The sequence below is a fragment of the Tachypleus tridentatus genome, chromosome 8 (genome assembly GCF_004210375.1).
Source record: "Tachypleus tridentatus isolate NWPU-2018 chromosome 8, ASM421037v1, whole genome shotgun sequence".
Classification (NCBI taxonomy): domain Eukaryota; kingdom Metazoa; phylum Arthropoda; class Merostomata; order Xiphosura; family Limulidae; genus Tachypleus; species Tachypleus tridentatus.
The window spans coordinates 75,451,782-75,466,826 of record NC_134832.1 but is presented as its reverse complement, the minus strand read 5'-3'; the positions used below and the strand labels follow the sequence as shown (position 1 = coordinate 75,466,826).

The 15,045-nt window shown below is 42.0% G+C and overlaps 1 protein-coding gene across 4 annotated transcripts in view; it reads left to right on the top strand.

Moving 5' to 3' along the window:
* LOC143222700 (sodium/calcium exchanger 3-like) overlaps positions 1-15,045 on the top strand; it is a 42,316-nt gene that overhangs the window by 750 nt on the left and 26,521 nt on the right. The window contains exons 1-2 of one of the 4 annotated variants that reach the window (XM_076449560.1): positions 1,684-1,961; positions 4,227-4,613. In XM_076449560.1, the coding sequence (XP_076305675.1) occupies positions 4,267-4,613 (347 nt within the window). In that variant the 5' untranslated portion in view covers positions 1,684-1,961; positions 4,227-4,266. Of the gene's footprint in view, positions 1-1,683; positions 1,962-4,226; positions 4,614-15,045 lie in introns of those variants that run through there. The other 3 variants (XM_076449559.1, XM_076449561.1, XM_076449562.1) reach the window with 3 other exon arrangements.

Below are 15,045 nucleotides of genomic sequence, written 5' to 3'. Positions count from 1 at the left end.
AAAATATTAACACTATATCTATTATTAAAATAACGTTAAATGTATTTATCAGTTACTTTTGATGAAAGCAAGCTACCGGCATATATTAGAACTAAAATAGTAACCTCGTAATTTATGTACCTGTTTTAATATAACCGACCAATAAAAAATGTATGCAATGTCATATAACAAAAACTTCTAAAGACCAGATGCTTCAATTCATCAGCTCACTGTCTCGCAGTATCTTCAACATCCAAATAAGGATTAATAAATGAAATACTTTCAAAGCTACAGGACGTTACTGAAACTCCCTGCTTAATTAACATCTTCCAAAGTTACTAAAAACGTTAAAAATACATTATTAATAACAAATATGAAATGCGACGAGGGCTTTCATACCTAATTAGAAAGATATATACATTTACAGAATATAGTTTCTATTTTGAAAAACACTTTTTTATAAGTCTGTGTGTGTATATACCATTTTCTCTTGTTAACTTTACGATGATGAAAGTTTAAAAATTATTCTGAAGAATATATATAAACACTAAAAGAGTATGTTTTAAGAATAGCTCTGTCGATAGTGGTAAATCGAACCCCCTATTTTAATTAACTTTGTAAGTCCGTAAATATAACCAACCCACATAGGATATAACACAGTGTGGTATTTTATCAACTTCTTAGTAGTTCTATACACAATAATTAGAAAGTAGTGTTGAGTAATTCTACAAAGTATAGCAACATTGTGTAGCTTTAGTGAGTGAATCAAGCGTGGCCCCAATGGTTCGGGTGTCATACTTTAATTCTGAGAGCTAATAATTACCATGGGAGAAAACAACAACAACAAAGAAGTGCACTTTATACTTTGGTATCATGGATGGGTGTTAAGGGAAGTCTCGTACAGATTGCCCAAGAATAGCTTCGCGCGGATATTCGAAAACAAACAATAAACAAAACCTGAAATGTTAGCTCTCAATCTTGTTGAAGAAAACAAACTAAATCAAAATTAATCGCACTGTGTTGCTGTCTTTCTTCATGTCTTAGAGATGTTTTCTGTAATCTTATGTAGAACGACCAGCACCGAATACAAATATTCTATGAATTATCTTACCCTTTACAAATAATTAGTAATTTTCAGAATGAGAAAAATATCATGTCCTCGACTGGTATTCTTCAGGTCGCATAATCGAATCCAGTTACCGAATATACTCGCCTTTTAGCCGTAGAGAGCGCTATTATGTGACAGTTTTAATGGTTTAACCTTTGTACTTTTATTTTTAAGTTTCAGTATAGCTTTCTGTTGGCCTGGCATGGCCGAGCGCGTAAGGCGTGCGACTCGTAATCCGAGGGTCGCGGGTTCGCGCCCGCGTCGCGCTAAACATGCTCGCCCTCCCAGCCGTGGGGGCGTTATAATGTTACAGTCAATCCCACTATTCGTTGGTAAAAGAATAGCCCAAGAGTTGGCGGCGGGTGGTGATGACTAGCTGCCTTCCCTCTAGTCTTACACTGCTAAATTAGGGACGGCTAGCACAGATAGCCCTCGAGTAGCTTTGTGCGAAATTCCAAAAACAAGCTTTCTGTTTTGCATGTGACGTATATGTTTGATTGTGTATCACGCAAATTCCATCTGTTCTCGAAATTTGTAGAATATTTTTGAGAGCAAAAATCAAGAATGTTTCGAAACTTCGGGAAACTCGCGGGAGTATAAAAGCAGTTAGCCGAAAGGCAGTTGAAAGAAAATATTATGAGTCAGTTATAGTCACTATGTTATAGGTCTCGGAAACTATAATTGGGGTTAGTATCTATTAACCGGAAAACTACAGAACTGGACCAGGAACGTTTATAGATTTGGAACATCACAAACCATTTAACTTCAGTGAATTAACTTCGGACGTTAGTATTTCTGCGAGGACATTAGGTATTGTCGCCGGTGAAACGCACAGTTGCTTCAAGCTTTGCCAGCTGTCAAAAAAAGTGTACAGGTATATATACAAAGAATTAATTTATTCTCCGTGAACAGTCGATAAAGTTTCTGTTCCAGACCAGTTATAAGACTTAATATTGTTTGTAAGTTTGCAAGTTTTGCATATAAGCTATCATTTGTAATAACCATTTCTAACAACCATTATTATAAATTATATTGTTGTTTGTATATTCAAATATATTTGTGTAAAAAAAGTTTTGTTTATCAAGTTTGTCGGCAAATACCATAAATTTGATATATTTTAACATTTAATGAACTTCTAAGTTCAACTTCAGATTGCGTTATTTGAAATGATAATGCGCTAACATATGTAGCATAATAAATTGGAAACTCGTCCGGGATAAATTATAATATGTAACACGGTAAATTGCACTCACTATCCGTTGGTAAAGAGTAACCCAAGGGTTAACGATGGGTGGTGTTTATTAGTTACTTTTCTTCTGAATTACTGCTTCAAAATTAGGGACGGCTAGCGCAGATAACCCTCTAATAGTTTATTGCGAAGTTTTAAAAAACAAAGAATGAAAAATATAGTATAAGCTATTATTGCCTTAATCATCTAACTAATTCAGGCTACATATTTGAATACACTTTTTTCCGTTATTTTTTGTTGTCCGTAATACTAATATTTTGCTTTTTTTCTCTGATGTTGTAAATATTACTGCTCTCCGATGGCTCAGCATGAAGTCGGAGAGCTTATAACACTAAATACCATACTTCAATACCCGCATTGTACAGAGCACCAATATTCAATTGATAGCTTTGAGTTTAAAAACAAGCGAATGAAATATTGTTTCCTTTTAGAATTAGCTCTGCATTGTGAGATGGTTAGGGCGCTCTACTTGTAATATGAGAGTCGAGGGTTCGAATTCATTTCAATTCACACGTGTTCGCTCTTTCAGCCGTGGAGCGTTATAGTGTGACGGCCAATCCCACTATTTATTGGAAAAAGAGTATCACTGCTAAATCTCGGACGGCTAGTGCAGATAACCCTCGTGTGTATGTATAACTTTTCGCGAAATTCATAACAAATGAAACCTTTTCAACCATATGTTAAAATTGACAATTGGTTCTGTCAAAAGTTTAATATTATCACATTTATTATACAGTATAGGAAGTATCAGGCCCATAAAGCTATATTTTTCTTTAGTCTCAAGGCCGCTTGCGACAGCTAGTACACCTTAGATGCTAATACATCATCGTTAATTCTTGGGCAAATTTACTAGATTTCTTCTCTAGGTAGCCGCTTTTAATTTATTTGTGAAACATAAGATGGGGGTAGCTAGTAAAATCCACCTACCGACAGCTCTTGAATTACTCTTTTTCCAACGAATAAAGAGATTGGCCTTTACATAATAAAGTACCCACGGCTCAAATGACGATCATTTTCAATGAAGGAAATTCGAGCCTACGAACCACCGGTTGCAAGGCGATTGGATACCCTAACTACCTTATCAGACTTACTGTTACCTTACTAAATTATTTAATAACATATTACCTGGTTTTAGTAATATTTGTATAATGTGATTTATATTAAAAGAGGGATTTTAACAAAATGAAAAGCCTGCGACTCCTTTAAAAAAAATACAAATTTGGTTGTGTATTTTTGATACTACTGCACCGTGAAATGATGCATCGAAAATCAAATTTAATGGTCTCAATTACATCATTTAATTATCTAACAAGCACTGACGAATTGTTGTCACTCGGTGTTTCATAAAGAGAAAACATTTTATGCTTAGTGTCAACAGTTAATTTCTCATTAAACGCTAAGATAAAAATTAATTATGATATTGTGTTCGAATAATATTTTAAACTCCAATTTTAAGTTTTCCACTGAAAAAAAAATTATATGTATTTCGTCTATTGCAAATTCTTGTTTCTGAAACCTTTAGTGTAATATTTCGTTAACCTTAGAGATTTCATGGATCACAATGTCTGTGTGAATTCTTCATTCGTAATCGTTAAATTATAAGTGGTTTGACGTGTCACCATTTCCGACTAGCACAAAGAATCTTAAACGTAAAACAACTATCATATTATTGCGCATTAACCTTTAAAATTTTTTGTATCGTTGTACAGTAAAAGACATGTGACTGAACATCTGTTTGTGTAGTGTAGGTAATTTTAATTATTAAGATTAAAAGTAACAATACATTTTTTCAACATCTAAAGCACAGAGCTATTGGCTTGACAGTTTATATTGAAAATATCTGGTAAAATAAGCTTTATTTATTCTATATGAAAACAATTTTTTCTTTAGTTGAAAAGTTATTCGTTTTCGAAAGAGAAAAGTCAAAAAGATGTTGGAGGAAACGTTATTGAATTATAGCTGTTCAGACAAAGGACTTTTCCTGCCTCTGATCAATGAATTTACTTGGTCTCGTGAAGTCCGCGCCTTTCTGTACTTTACAGGACTTATTTACTGTTTCCTAGGCGTTGCTATCATTGCAGACATTTTTATGTGTGCCATTGAAAAGATAACCAGCAAGACTAGGAAGTTGGTACTTTCTTCTACAACAAGTGGTGCCGAACCAGAAGTGATTGAAATCCGAGTGTGGAACGATACTGTTGCCAACCTTACTCTTATGGCTTTAGGATCCAGTGCACCAGAGATCATGCTATCCATTATCGAGATTGTTGGAAATGGGTAAGAATCTCTTTTTATTCTTAATTATAAATAGAATATCGTAGAGAATTTGTCAAAAACTTACCATAACATCATATCACCAAAATTTATTAGAACAATGTTGGTTGAATTCATTATACTGAACAAGACTACAGTCATTCCAAGTTACGAGATCAGTTTGTTGAATCTTGTAAAAAAATCCATAATGCTACTGTCAAATCATAATATTATATGTATATCATTGTAAGGAAATGATGTGGCTGTTTCCACTTGTACTCCACTCCTGACTGTGTATAGCAATAATTTAACATTAAGTTTCTTTAAAGGTCAGCTGAAAGTTAAACTTTACTCAGCTATCTAAATGATTATTCTTTGTGCATGTTCCAAACTTCACATGTCTTTCATGTAACTAATAATTGTTCTCCTTCCTCCAAATGATATTTAACATTCCTAGAGTATTATCCCCAACGTCATATACTTGCTTATGATTGACTTTAATTTCATGCTGAAATGGATAAATGGTTTTGGAACTGTATTAGAAAAAGATTTAATGAAAAAAACAAATAATAAGAAAATATCAACGTTGAAAAATTATATAAGAAGAATGTTGGTAGTGAAAGATATGGAGATACAGTCATGTGAAAAAGTTAGAATACCCTATGAAAGCCTGTGTATTTGTGTAACATTTTTGGATATATAGATATTTAATCTCAATTTCAACAATACTGAGAGATTATAGGAATATAACTAAACACTTAAAACTGAAGAAAAGACTTTTCAAGATCTTCTGCAAATGTAATTCTCCAAAAATGCATATTCTAACTCTTAGTTAGAAAAAGTCAGGACACCCTACCCCCTAATAGCTAGTGTTAGTCCGTTTGGCTGAAATAACTGCAGTGAGACACTTCTTGTAGAAAAGTCTCTGACATAGGTCTGAAGACAGTTTTCCCCACTCTTCAATGCAGAATTCTTTCAGCTGTGAGATGTTTGAGGTTTTTTTTGCATGTACAGCCCATTTCAAGTCACCCCACAGCATCTCAATGGGATTAAGATCTGGGCTTTGACTCGACCATTCCAGGACTCTCCATTTCTTAGTTTTCAGCCAGTCTTTGGTGAATTTACTGGTATGTTTTAGGTCATTGTCGTGTTGCAGGGTCCAGTTCCGCTTCAGCTTTAATTTTCGTACATATGGTCTCACATGATCCTCAAGCACCCTCTGATACACAGTAGAATTCACGGTGGATTCTATGATTGTGAGCTGCCCAGGTCCCGCTGCAGCAAAGCAGCCCCAAACCATGACACTTTCACCTCCATGCTTCACAGTTGGTATGAGGTTCTTTTACAGAAATGCTGTATTTGGTTTATGCTAAACATGTTATCTGTTCTGGTGTCCAAATAATTCAATTTTTGACTCATCTGTCCAAAGAACATTATTCCAAAGTCTGCACAAGTTTAACTTGCATGGGAGGTGTGCAAGGAGGAAACCTTTGCTCTCTAAGAGAAACATCAAGGCAGGACTGAAGTCTCTTTCTGATTGTAGAGGCATGCACTTTCACATCAACAGTAGCCAGAGCCTGCTGTAGGTCCCGTGATGACATGTTAGGGTGTTTGGAGACCCCTTTTAGCATCTTGCGGTCTGCTCTCGGGGTGAACTTGTTTGGACGACCAGACCTGAGCATGTTGGCAGTTGTTTTGAAAGCCTTCTACTTGTCGACTATTTTCCGGACAGTAGAATGGCTGATTTCAAAATATTTTGGGATCTTTTAAATCCCATACCAGACTCATAAGCTGCTATAATTTTCTTTTTGAAGGCCTCAGACAGCTCTTTTGTTCTCATTTTGGATTTATTTACAACAAATAAAACAGGACAAAAAGGTAAGACATGAAATATATACAAGGGAAAAACAATAAATATATTCAAACAGTAATATATACAAACGAAAAAATCCATTAATATATACAAACATGAATACAAACGAAAAAAGAACATGAATATATACAAAAAAATTAAATAAATACAACCATTAATACAAATGACAAAATCAAAATAAAATATATACAAACAAATAAAGCGAGAGCGGAGACAGGGCAGCTCAGAAGTCGATCTCCACCCGACCCCGCACCAACACACAAAGCGGAGAGACGTCCGGCCGCCAGAGATGGTAAAAGGTCTCGGAACTCAGGCGCTGGTGGTCCACCTCAAGGCGGAGTAACAGTCTTTATCTGACCCTTTCCAGTATCGAAACGTACGACACTGGAGCCTGCTCAAAGACCAAGTTGTTACGAGCAAACCAGATCACGTACTTAAAGATTGTAATCGTGTACTGAAAGGTAAAGGCCAGGTGGCTGGGATCAGGGACAGGTACATGGTATAGGATGGTCTCCTCCAAGAGGGACAGGGACCCAGAAAAGATCCGCAACCCTTTCCCAGATCTCTGTCGAAATCGGACAGATGACCAACCTGTGCAAGACAGACTCCACCTGGGTGTGACACACTGGATACAACTCAGTTGCACACAAGTTCCACAGGTAGGTACGCTCCCTCACTAGCAGGATGTTATGCACCACAAGCCAGTTGAAAGTCGGGAGGTAGCGATCAACATGGTGTAGCGCAACGCAGCCCCAAACAACGTCCCACGGCAAAGCAGGGTGGTATTGCTCGATCCTGTGGGTACATGCAGGGATCAGTAGCTGGTAGAGAGAATGGGAGTCTGTCGGTACATTGGCAGACACGGTACGACACCGCCGTAACGCAGCAACAGCGTCGACGTACCAGGGAGGAGGGTCAAAACACATAGGCATCTGCAGGCTCAAAGGAATACCAAAGAGCCTGCACCCTGTGCCAACCAAGAATCTCATGAGGTGTCAACAGGGGTGACCCTCCAAAGACAGACAGCAGAAGGAAACAGACAGAAGAAGGTAGAGACAATGGGTTTGGACACATGGGATGCCCAAACCACCCCTACGAGGCGGCAGCGTCAAGGAGTGCCGAGACACCGACTCACACTTGCCTCCCCATAGGAAATCAAAGACATGGCATTTGATGGCTTGAGCAGTGCAATCATCCAGAGGAAGGATGCCCCCAGGTATCAGACCAAGGGGAGGATCCTCCTTCACACTACCTCCACCCTGTCAAACAGGTTTACAGGGCAGTAGCGGTAATCGTGCACTGCTGAACCAACACGCTGAACCACCCCCTCCCAAGGATCCCCAGGGCCCATGAGAAAACGAACCCGAAGCAGGTGATCGGGGAGGAGATCCAATCCAGACCAAATGGGGAGTTGGCAGACGAGGCCCGTTTGCCAAAGCCCCGCGCACGAGACTTGGGAACATTTAGCTGGGCGGTGCTGGCCCGAGAGTAACGATGGACAATGGCCAGCGCTGAACCTAAGGATGTTAAGTTCTCAAGGAACAGGTTCACATTGTCTGCATGCGAAACGTCACGCACGAACCCCCCAGGCAGCTGGAGACCATGCACCAAGAACGAGTGGTACAGATGAGAGAGCAGGCACTCGATGATCAACACATAAAGTGTTCGGGACAACATGCAGCCCTGACGAACCCCCTGTAAGATGGGAAAGGAAGACATCAGGTACCCATTAACCAAGAGCCTGCTCGAAGCGGTCGCGTACAAAGCCTTTACGTAGCATACAAAAACTGGAGAGTGGCCACACCTCTCCAATACAAACCACAGAAATCCATGGTAAACTCGATCGAAAGCTTTGCTCTGATCGAGAGACACAAAGACTGCAGGGATATCCCGATCCATGATATAATGGAACAGGTCCCTGAGAAGCACCAGATTTTGTTGGATACTTCTCTCCCGCATGCCACTAGTCTGAGTGCAGCAGACCAAGGAAAGCATGACTGAACCCAAACGGGAACACAGGACCTTAGAAATGATCTTTGCATCCACGTTCAGGAGAGAAATGGGGCATCACAAGGAAAGATCTTCAGACTGGCTGGGATCCTTACAGATAAGTGTAATTAGCCCATCCAGAGTCCCTGCAGCCAGACAGTCGTTAAAAAAGTCGGACGAAGGCTGGTCCGACGACGTGCCAACGTGGCTGTAAAATTCCACTAGCAGCCCATCCGGCCAAAGGAGACTGGTTTCACCTGCTGTTTATGAAAGGAAAGGTCGAGAAAGGACAAAAACCGAGTAATGTCGTCCCATAACCCCTCGTCCACGGGCGAAGCCGAAAACAAACGGCGATAGTAGCCGAGGCACGCGTCCAGAATGTCGGAGATGTCAGATGAAGATTGACCATTCTCCAACACCAGACTGAAGATGTGTTGGGTCTTAGCCATCTCCCGTGCCTTGCACAGCGGAACCCTGGTGGCAGTTCTGGGATCGAGCAACTCGATCAGACTAGAGACGCTCGCCACATGGAACAGCTTGGAATAATCCAAATCTATATTTCTATGTAGTGTCTCAATGCTAGAGATCCGTCGGTCCACCACGAAGCAAGGCAGCCAAGATGTCCTGCTTGCCCCGTAAGGCCAATCGGCGGGCCCGCAAAAGCCGCATGCCTGCTTGCCTCAGCAAGGAGACACAGGCCTCCTTGAGACCCGCTCACCAAGACCCAGTGACAGACCCGACAGAACAGAGCCCCCGAACAATGGCAAGCAAAGCGTCTCCAGCCCCATCCTCTGCAAGGAGGGAGACATTAAGCCTCCACACACCGGGGCCCCGAGAAACGGGGGCAAAATACCGGAATGTGGTGAGAAACGCCCAGTAATCAGACACCAAAAACGAGAAAACCCAAACCCGATGAACAGCTGCCCCACTGAGGCTCTGCTGTAGGCCAGGTGTCACATAGATCTGGTCGAGGCGACAAGAAACGCCCTGACCAGTCCAGGTACCATAAAAGCAGATCCATGCAGTGCACGCCAGATGTTGGAAAAGGCGAAATCCGACAGCACCGCATGGAGAGACCGCGTATACTGATCACCAGAAAGAGAATCACCCCCAGTCTTGTCGAGGGGAGGACCCAAAACGCAGTTAAAGTCGCCCCAAGGACAATATCGGCCTGTGTAACCATGAACCTGTCCAAGCCTGAGAAGAAGGCATCCCGCTCCCCGGTCCAGACAAACGCATAGACATTGACAAGCCGAATCTTACGACCCCCAGCGACAACATCAACATACACCACCCACCCATCAGCATCACTATGCAATGCGAGGATGGTCCCAGTAAAATGCGGATGGAAAAGGATCCCACCCCACGCGAACGTGTAGTGCCAAACGACCATAAGGCATGGACAGGGTAACGAGAAGAAAACAAAAAATGGTCCCTCCAAGAGGCAAAATGGGTATCCTGCAAAAATATCGTCTCAAATGCAAAGCGGTTGAACAGGGAAAAAGCGTAGAATTGCTTAGCAACGCTACGTATCCCCCAGATGTTGAGCGTAAGGCAGGAAAAACCCATAAACGAATCAGAGGGGAGGACTCAGTGACACTACTGCTTCGACAAAGTTGGCGGAGGCAGGGGAGCGTGCGGCCTCTTGAGGCCTCCCGACCCCACCCCCTCCTCGCAGCAGCGGCCACTAATATCCAACCATCGCCTCTGCACTCGAGGGACATCTGAACCAAAGTTCGGCAACAGAACGGGGCTGCAAGACTCCCGCACCTCCCCACTGTCTTCACTCAAACCGGAGAGACAGGGAAGACCGGGAAAGTCCAACAAACTCATGAACGAGCTCGGTGATGGCAGCTCGTCTAGCATTGTGGTCTGCACCTTGGGGAAGGGGCCAGAACAACTACCATCCCAAGAGCCAGTGCCGAGGGTCCCTCAGAACACCCAGCCTCAGCATCGCCAGCAGAGGAAGACTGAGGCTCCATGGAGTCCCCGACCTCCCCCATAGACCCAATCGAACTGGGGGCAGGAGTCTCCACAGAGAGACACACACCCATGCAAACAGGGGGAACAGGATCCTCCTCAGAGGAACCCTCCCCAACACCGACAGGGTTGGTTGGATCGTGGGTGGCCACACATCCCCCAACCCCCACACCACCCAACAGGGAGACCAGAGTCCCCAAAGAGACGGGGGACGCCTCAGGGCCACCCGGGCAGACCTCCCCCATAGACCCAATCGAACTGGGGGCAGGAGTCTCCACAGAGAGACACACACCCATGCAAACAGGGGGAACAGGATCCTCCTCAGAGGAACCCTCCCCAACACCGACAGGGTTGGTTGGATCGTGGGTGGCCACACATCCCCCAACCCCCACACCACCCAACAGGGAGACCAGAGTCCCCAAAGAGACGGGGGACGCCTCAGGGCCACCCGGGCAGACCTGAACCTCCACAGGGGCCCCGTCCAAACCCGGGCCCAAAGGATGGGACAAAGCCTCCTCAGATGCCCCTCCACCCGAAGCGCCACCCTCAGCCCCAGAGGACACAACCTCCACGAACTTGGCGGGTGAGACGCTAACTTTCGCAGGGGACCGTGACACACCCGTCTCAAACGCCACAACCACAGGACAAGCGCCCCCTCGTGGACCCCACCCACAGCTACCGCAGACGATGCAGGATGAGGAGCTGCCACCCCCGCCTTCTTTGCCTTCGACTTCTTGGGCCGCATAACCGTCAGCGACCCTGCAACCACCGAGGCGTATGTTGCCACACGCCTCGGGCAACGCGAGGGCGTCTGGCCACCACTACAAATACTGCACTTAACAGTACACGCATATTGCACGTGTCCATACGCCAGACATATCCCGCACCATGTGGTCTGGCATTCGGCCAACAGGTGGCCCTCTTGGCCACAATGGCGACACAGGTAACGCATTCCCGGGTAATTGCACATGACCCGGAACCCTCGCACCACAATGAAGTTTGGGACCGGCGTCCGCATGTCCATACACACACGCCGGATCCCCGTGCACACAGTTGGGTGAGACTGCTGTGCCTCATGTTCAATTTTTCGCACAGTCCCATACGCCGACAACACGTCCTTGATGACGTCATGGGACACTTCATAAGGGGCCGACTGGAGGGTAATCCACTTAATGTTTTGCCTGGCCGGCTCCACAGGCACACGTTGGTCACCCAAGGGAAAGTCTCCCTGGTCCATCAAGCGACGAGCATGAGCGGCCGACGCCAGCGTCGCCACATAACGCCCGACGCCAAAATGCTGGAGGCATTTCATGTGGCTACCCCCGACAGTGGCGTTCAAGGCGTCTATAACTGCCGAGGGTAGCGAGGCCGCAGGCACCACGAATCGGATGGACTGCGGCCGAACAGAGTATGGCCGTATGGCCGCAGCCATACCGACCTACACAATACTGTTCACAAACACACACGAAACGGCCGTGATACAGTACGGACACGACACAACACACGGGTAAGGTGTACAATAGGACCCGGACACGGGTACACGGTACAGAAACAATACAACCACCCGTAACGGGCACGGCAAATAACGGGACCGCAATGCACTCGAAATCACGGCAACTCGAAGTGGCACGAGTGAGGAAGAAGCACACCAAACTCAATGTCTGAGGTTTAAATATGGCCAGTCTCATTCACAATGCTGAGTAACGATCTTCTAATCATGTGCACCTGGTGTGATACACCTGTGTGTGAGCTGAGCCATTTTAAGTGGGAATAAATGTGGGGATGTCCTAACATTTTTGTAGAATTACATTTACAGAAGATCTTGAAAAGTCTTTTCTTCAGTTTTAATTGTTTAGTTATATTTCTATAACCTCTCAGTAGTCTTAAAATTGAGATTAAATATCTGTATATCCAAAAATGTTACAAAAATACACAGGCTTTCATAGGGTGTCCTAATATTTTTACATGACTGTATAATATTAGGAATAACGATAAAATAGTAAAAATTAAAATAATAAAAACTATTATTAGAATGTTTGAGCAATAACAAAAGACATTATAACTTAGGACTTTAAGACTTTACAGGACTTTAAAAATTATACTGAATAAAGGCTAGAAAATTGAAATAATAAAAAATGCTGCAAAGCAAAAAAGAATGGGACAAGAAGAAACAGAGAAAAAAATTAGAGCAATATTTAGGTGGAAACTAACAGATTAAAAAAGTATATAATAACCAAAAAACACAGTAGTATTGAAACTTAAACTGTGAATAACTAATAACGTTCAAAACAGAAAATTATGCTATCAAAACAATATACCAAACTGAAGAAAAGAGCATTGAAGGTGGGATATAGTGATAATAAGAAACAACAAGAAAGGTGAGAAAGTGTCAAAGCTTTGGACGAGTAAAGTGAAATTACGTACGTTAAGTGAAATATAATAAAATAGCACAAAAATGCAAAACAAATGATAGATTAGAGATGATAAAGCACTAAGCAGGGTGAAACGATTTGAAATGTTGAAGAAAGAATTTCATTTAGAAGACTATGAGATAGACAGAAAATTGGAAAGAAATAAAACGTTGACGAACATGATGAACACATTTAATTAAAGTATTGAGTGAATGGGAACAGTAAGAGACGACAAATAATTGATAAAGTAGAAGTTAAATCAGAAATTGAAGAGAAATAAAAGAATACGAGTGAAAATCTATAGTTATAAGTATTACAATGGAAGAGTTAATAGTAATAGTACGCTTATTGAAAGGTGTAGCAATACATTCAGGAATCCCAATTTTTAGCTCTGTTCATCTTTTGGTCACATAGTCGTTTTAGCTTATATTCTTCTGATTCTAGTACATTGTCATCATTCTTCAGCATTGTCATCTGTATCACTTTTGTGTATCTTCAATTATTCTTTCCACTTCTAGTCTTGTATTCAAAGAGCATTGCATTTATGACTAACGGAGTTACATTGATAGGTTTAATAGAATTATTACATCAAAGATCGTGTGGTACTTTGTCATTTTCATGATTTAAAACTATAACAAAGTGTTTAGTAATCGCTACGGGATAAACTATGATGGTGAGATGTGCATTGTGATAAACGGCCAAATCTCCTCTAAGCACTTCCAGTAGAAACAGTGCCATATAATATATTCGAGAGTACGATAGGATGTGGTAAATTTAGTTTTTCAAGCAGAGAAGCTCAGCGTATTGGTTTGGTTTTTGAATCTCCGCAAAGCTACACGAGGGCTATCTGCACTAGCTGTCCCTAATTTTACTGTGTAAGACCAGGAGAAAAGCAGCTAGTCATCACCACCCACCGCCAACTCTTGGGATACTCTTTCACCAGCGAGTAATAGGACTGCCCATCACATTATAATGCCCCCACGGCTGAAAGGGCGAGCATGTTTGGTGTAGCGGGGATTCCAACCCACTACCCTTGGATTGCGAGTCGAGTGCCTTAACCACCTGGCCATGCCGAGCAGCGTATTGGTAAATGACAAAACACTAAAATCGAACAAGTTTTTGTATTACATACATACGTGTTACATAATATATTACTGCCTATTTGTTAGTTATCTGAAACTACGTAACTGTGTGTGATTGATTATTTATGCAAAATCGTAAAAGGACATGAAATCAAATTAATTTTGCACCTCTTAGATACTACTTCAGGGTGATGTTTTAATAAAAAACTAATGCAACTCTTAGATATATTTGTTGTTTTTTTAATTTCGCGTAAAGCTACACAAGGGCTATCTCCGCTATCCGTCCCTAATTTTGCAGTCTAGTACTAGAGGGAAGACAGCTAGTTATCACCACCCACTGCCAGCTCTTGGGCTATCCTTTTACCAACCAATATCGGAATTGCCAGTCACATTATAGCGCCTCCACGACTGAAAGGGCGAGCGTGTTTGGTGTGACGGAGATTCGAACCCGCGGCCCTCAGATTACAAGTCGAGTGCCTTAACCACCTCTTCATGCCGAGCTAGCTTTAGATATAGCTTCAGAATAAGTTTTAGACAAAAAAGTAGTAAGTTACATAGAACGAAGTAGCTCATGGGATCGAGACTTCAAAATTCAAACCAGTAATTAAAATAATTTCATGAAACCAGAGAAGCCTTATCTGTCAATCTAAACAATGAATACAGTGAAAAAGGAATAAACACCATCAGAAACCTTGTATGTTTAAGGTTCACTTTATGCTTTACTCGTCAATTTCAGTAAAAAATAGAGTAAAAAATAAAAAAGAACAGATACCATCATTGGCCTCGTTCGATCCAGGTTAAACTCCTTTCTTTGTTTCCAATCTGAACACGAAATAGAGTAGAATAAAAACGAACACCATTAGAAGCCCGCTTGCTCCAGCTTAACTTCTTGTGATTTTCTTTAAGTGCAAATTACTGCCTCAACCTTGTTTTTCTGTCTTACTATGAAATCTACAAGTTACTTGTATTGTTCGCATAACTTAATAAAATCATTTTAAGATTTCCAAAGAGATCCTTTAGGAATTATCACATGAGTGTTTAAGCAATTTTTAAAAACCGATTATTTGTGATTTCTAAGAGCCTAAAGTAGATTGTTTTGCATTAAAAACGCTCGTTTTTAT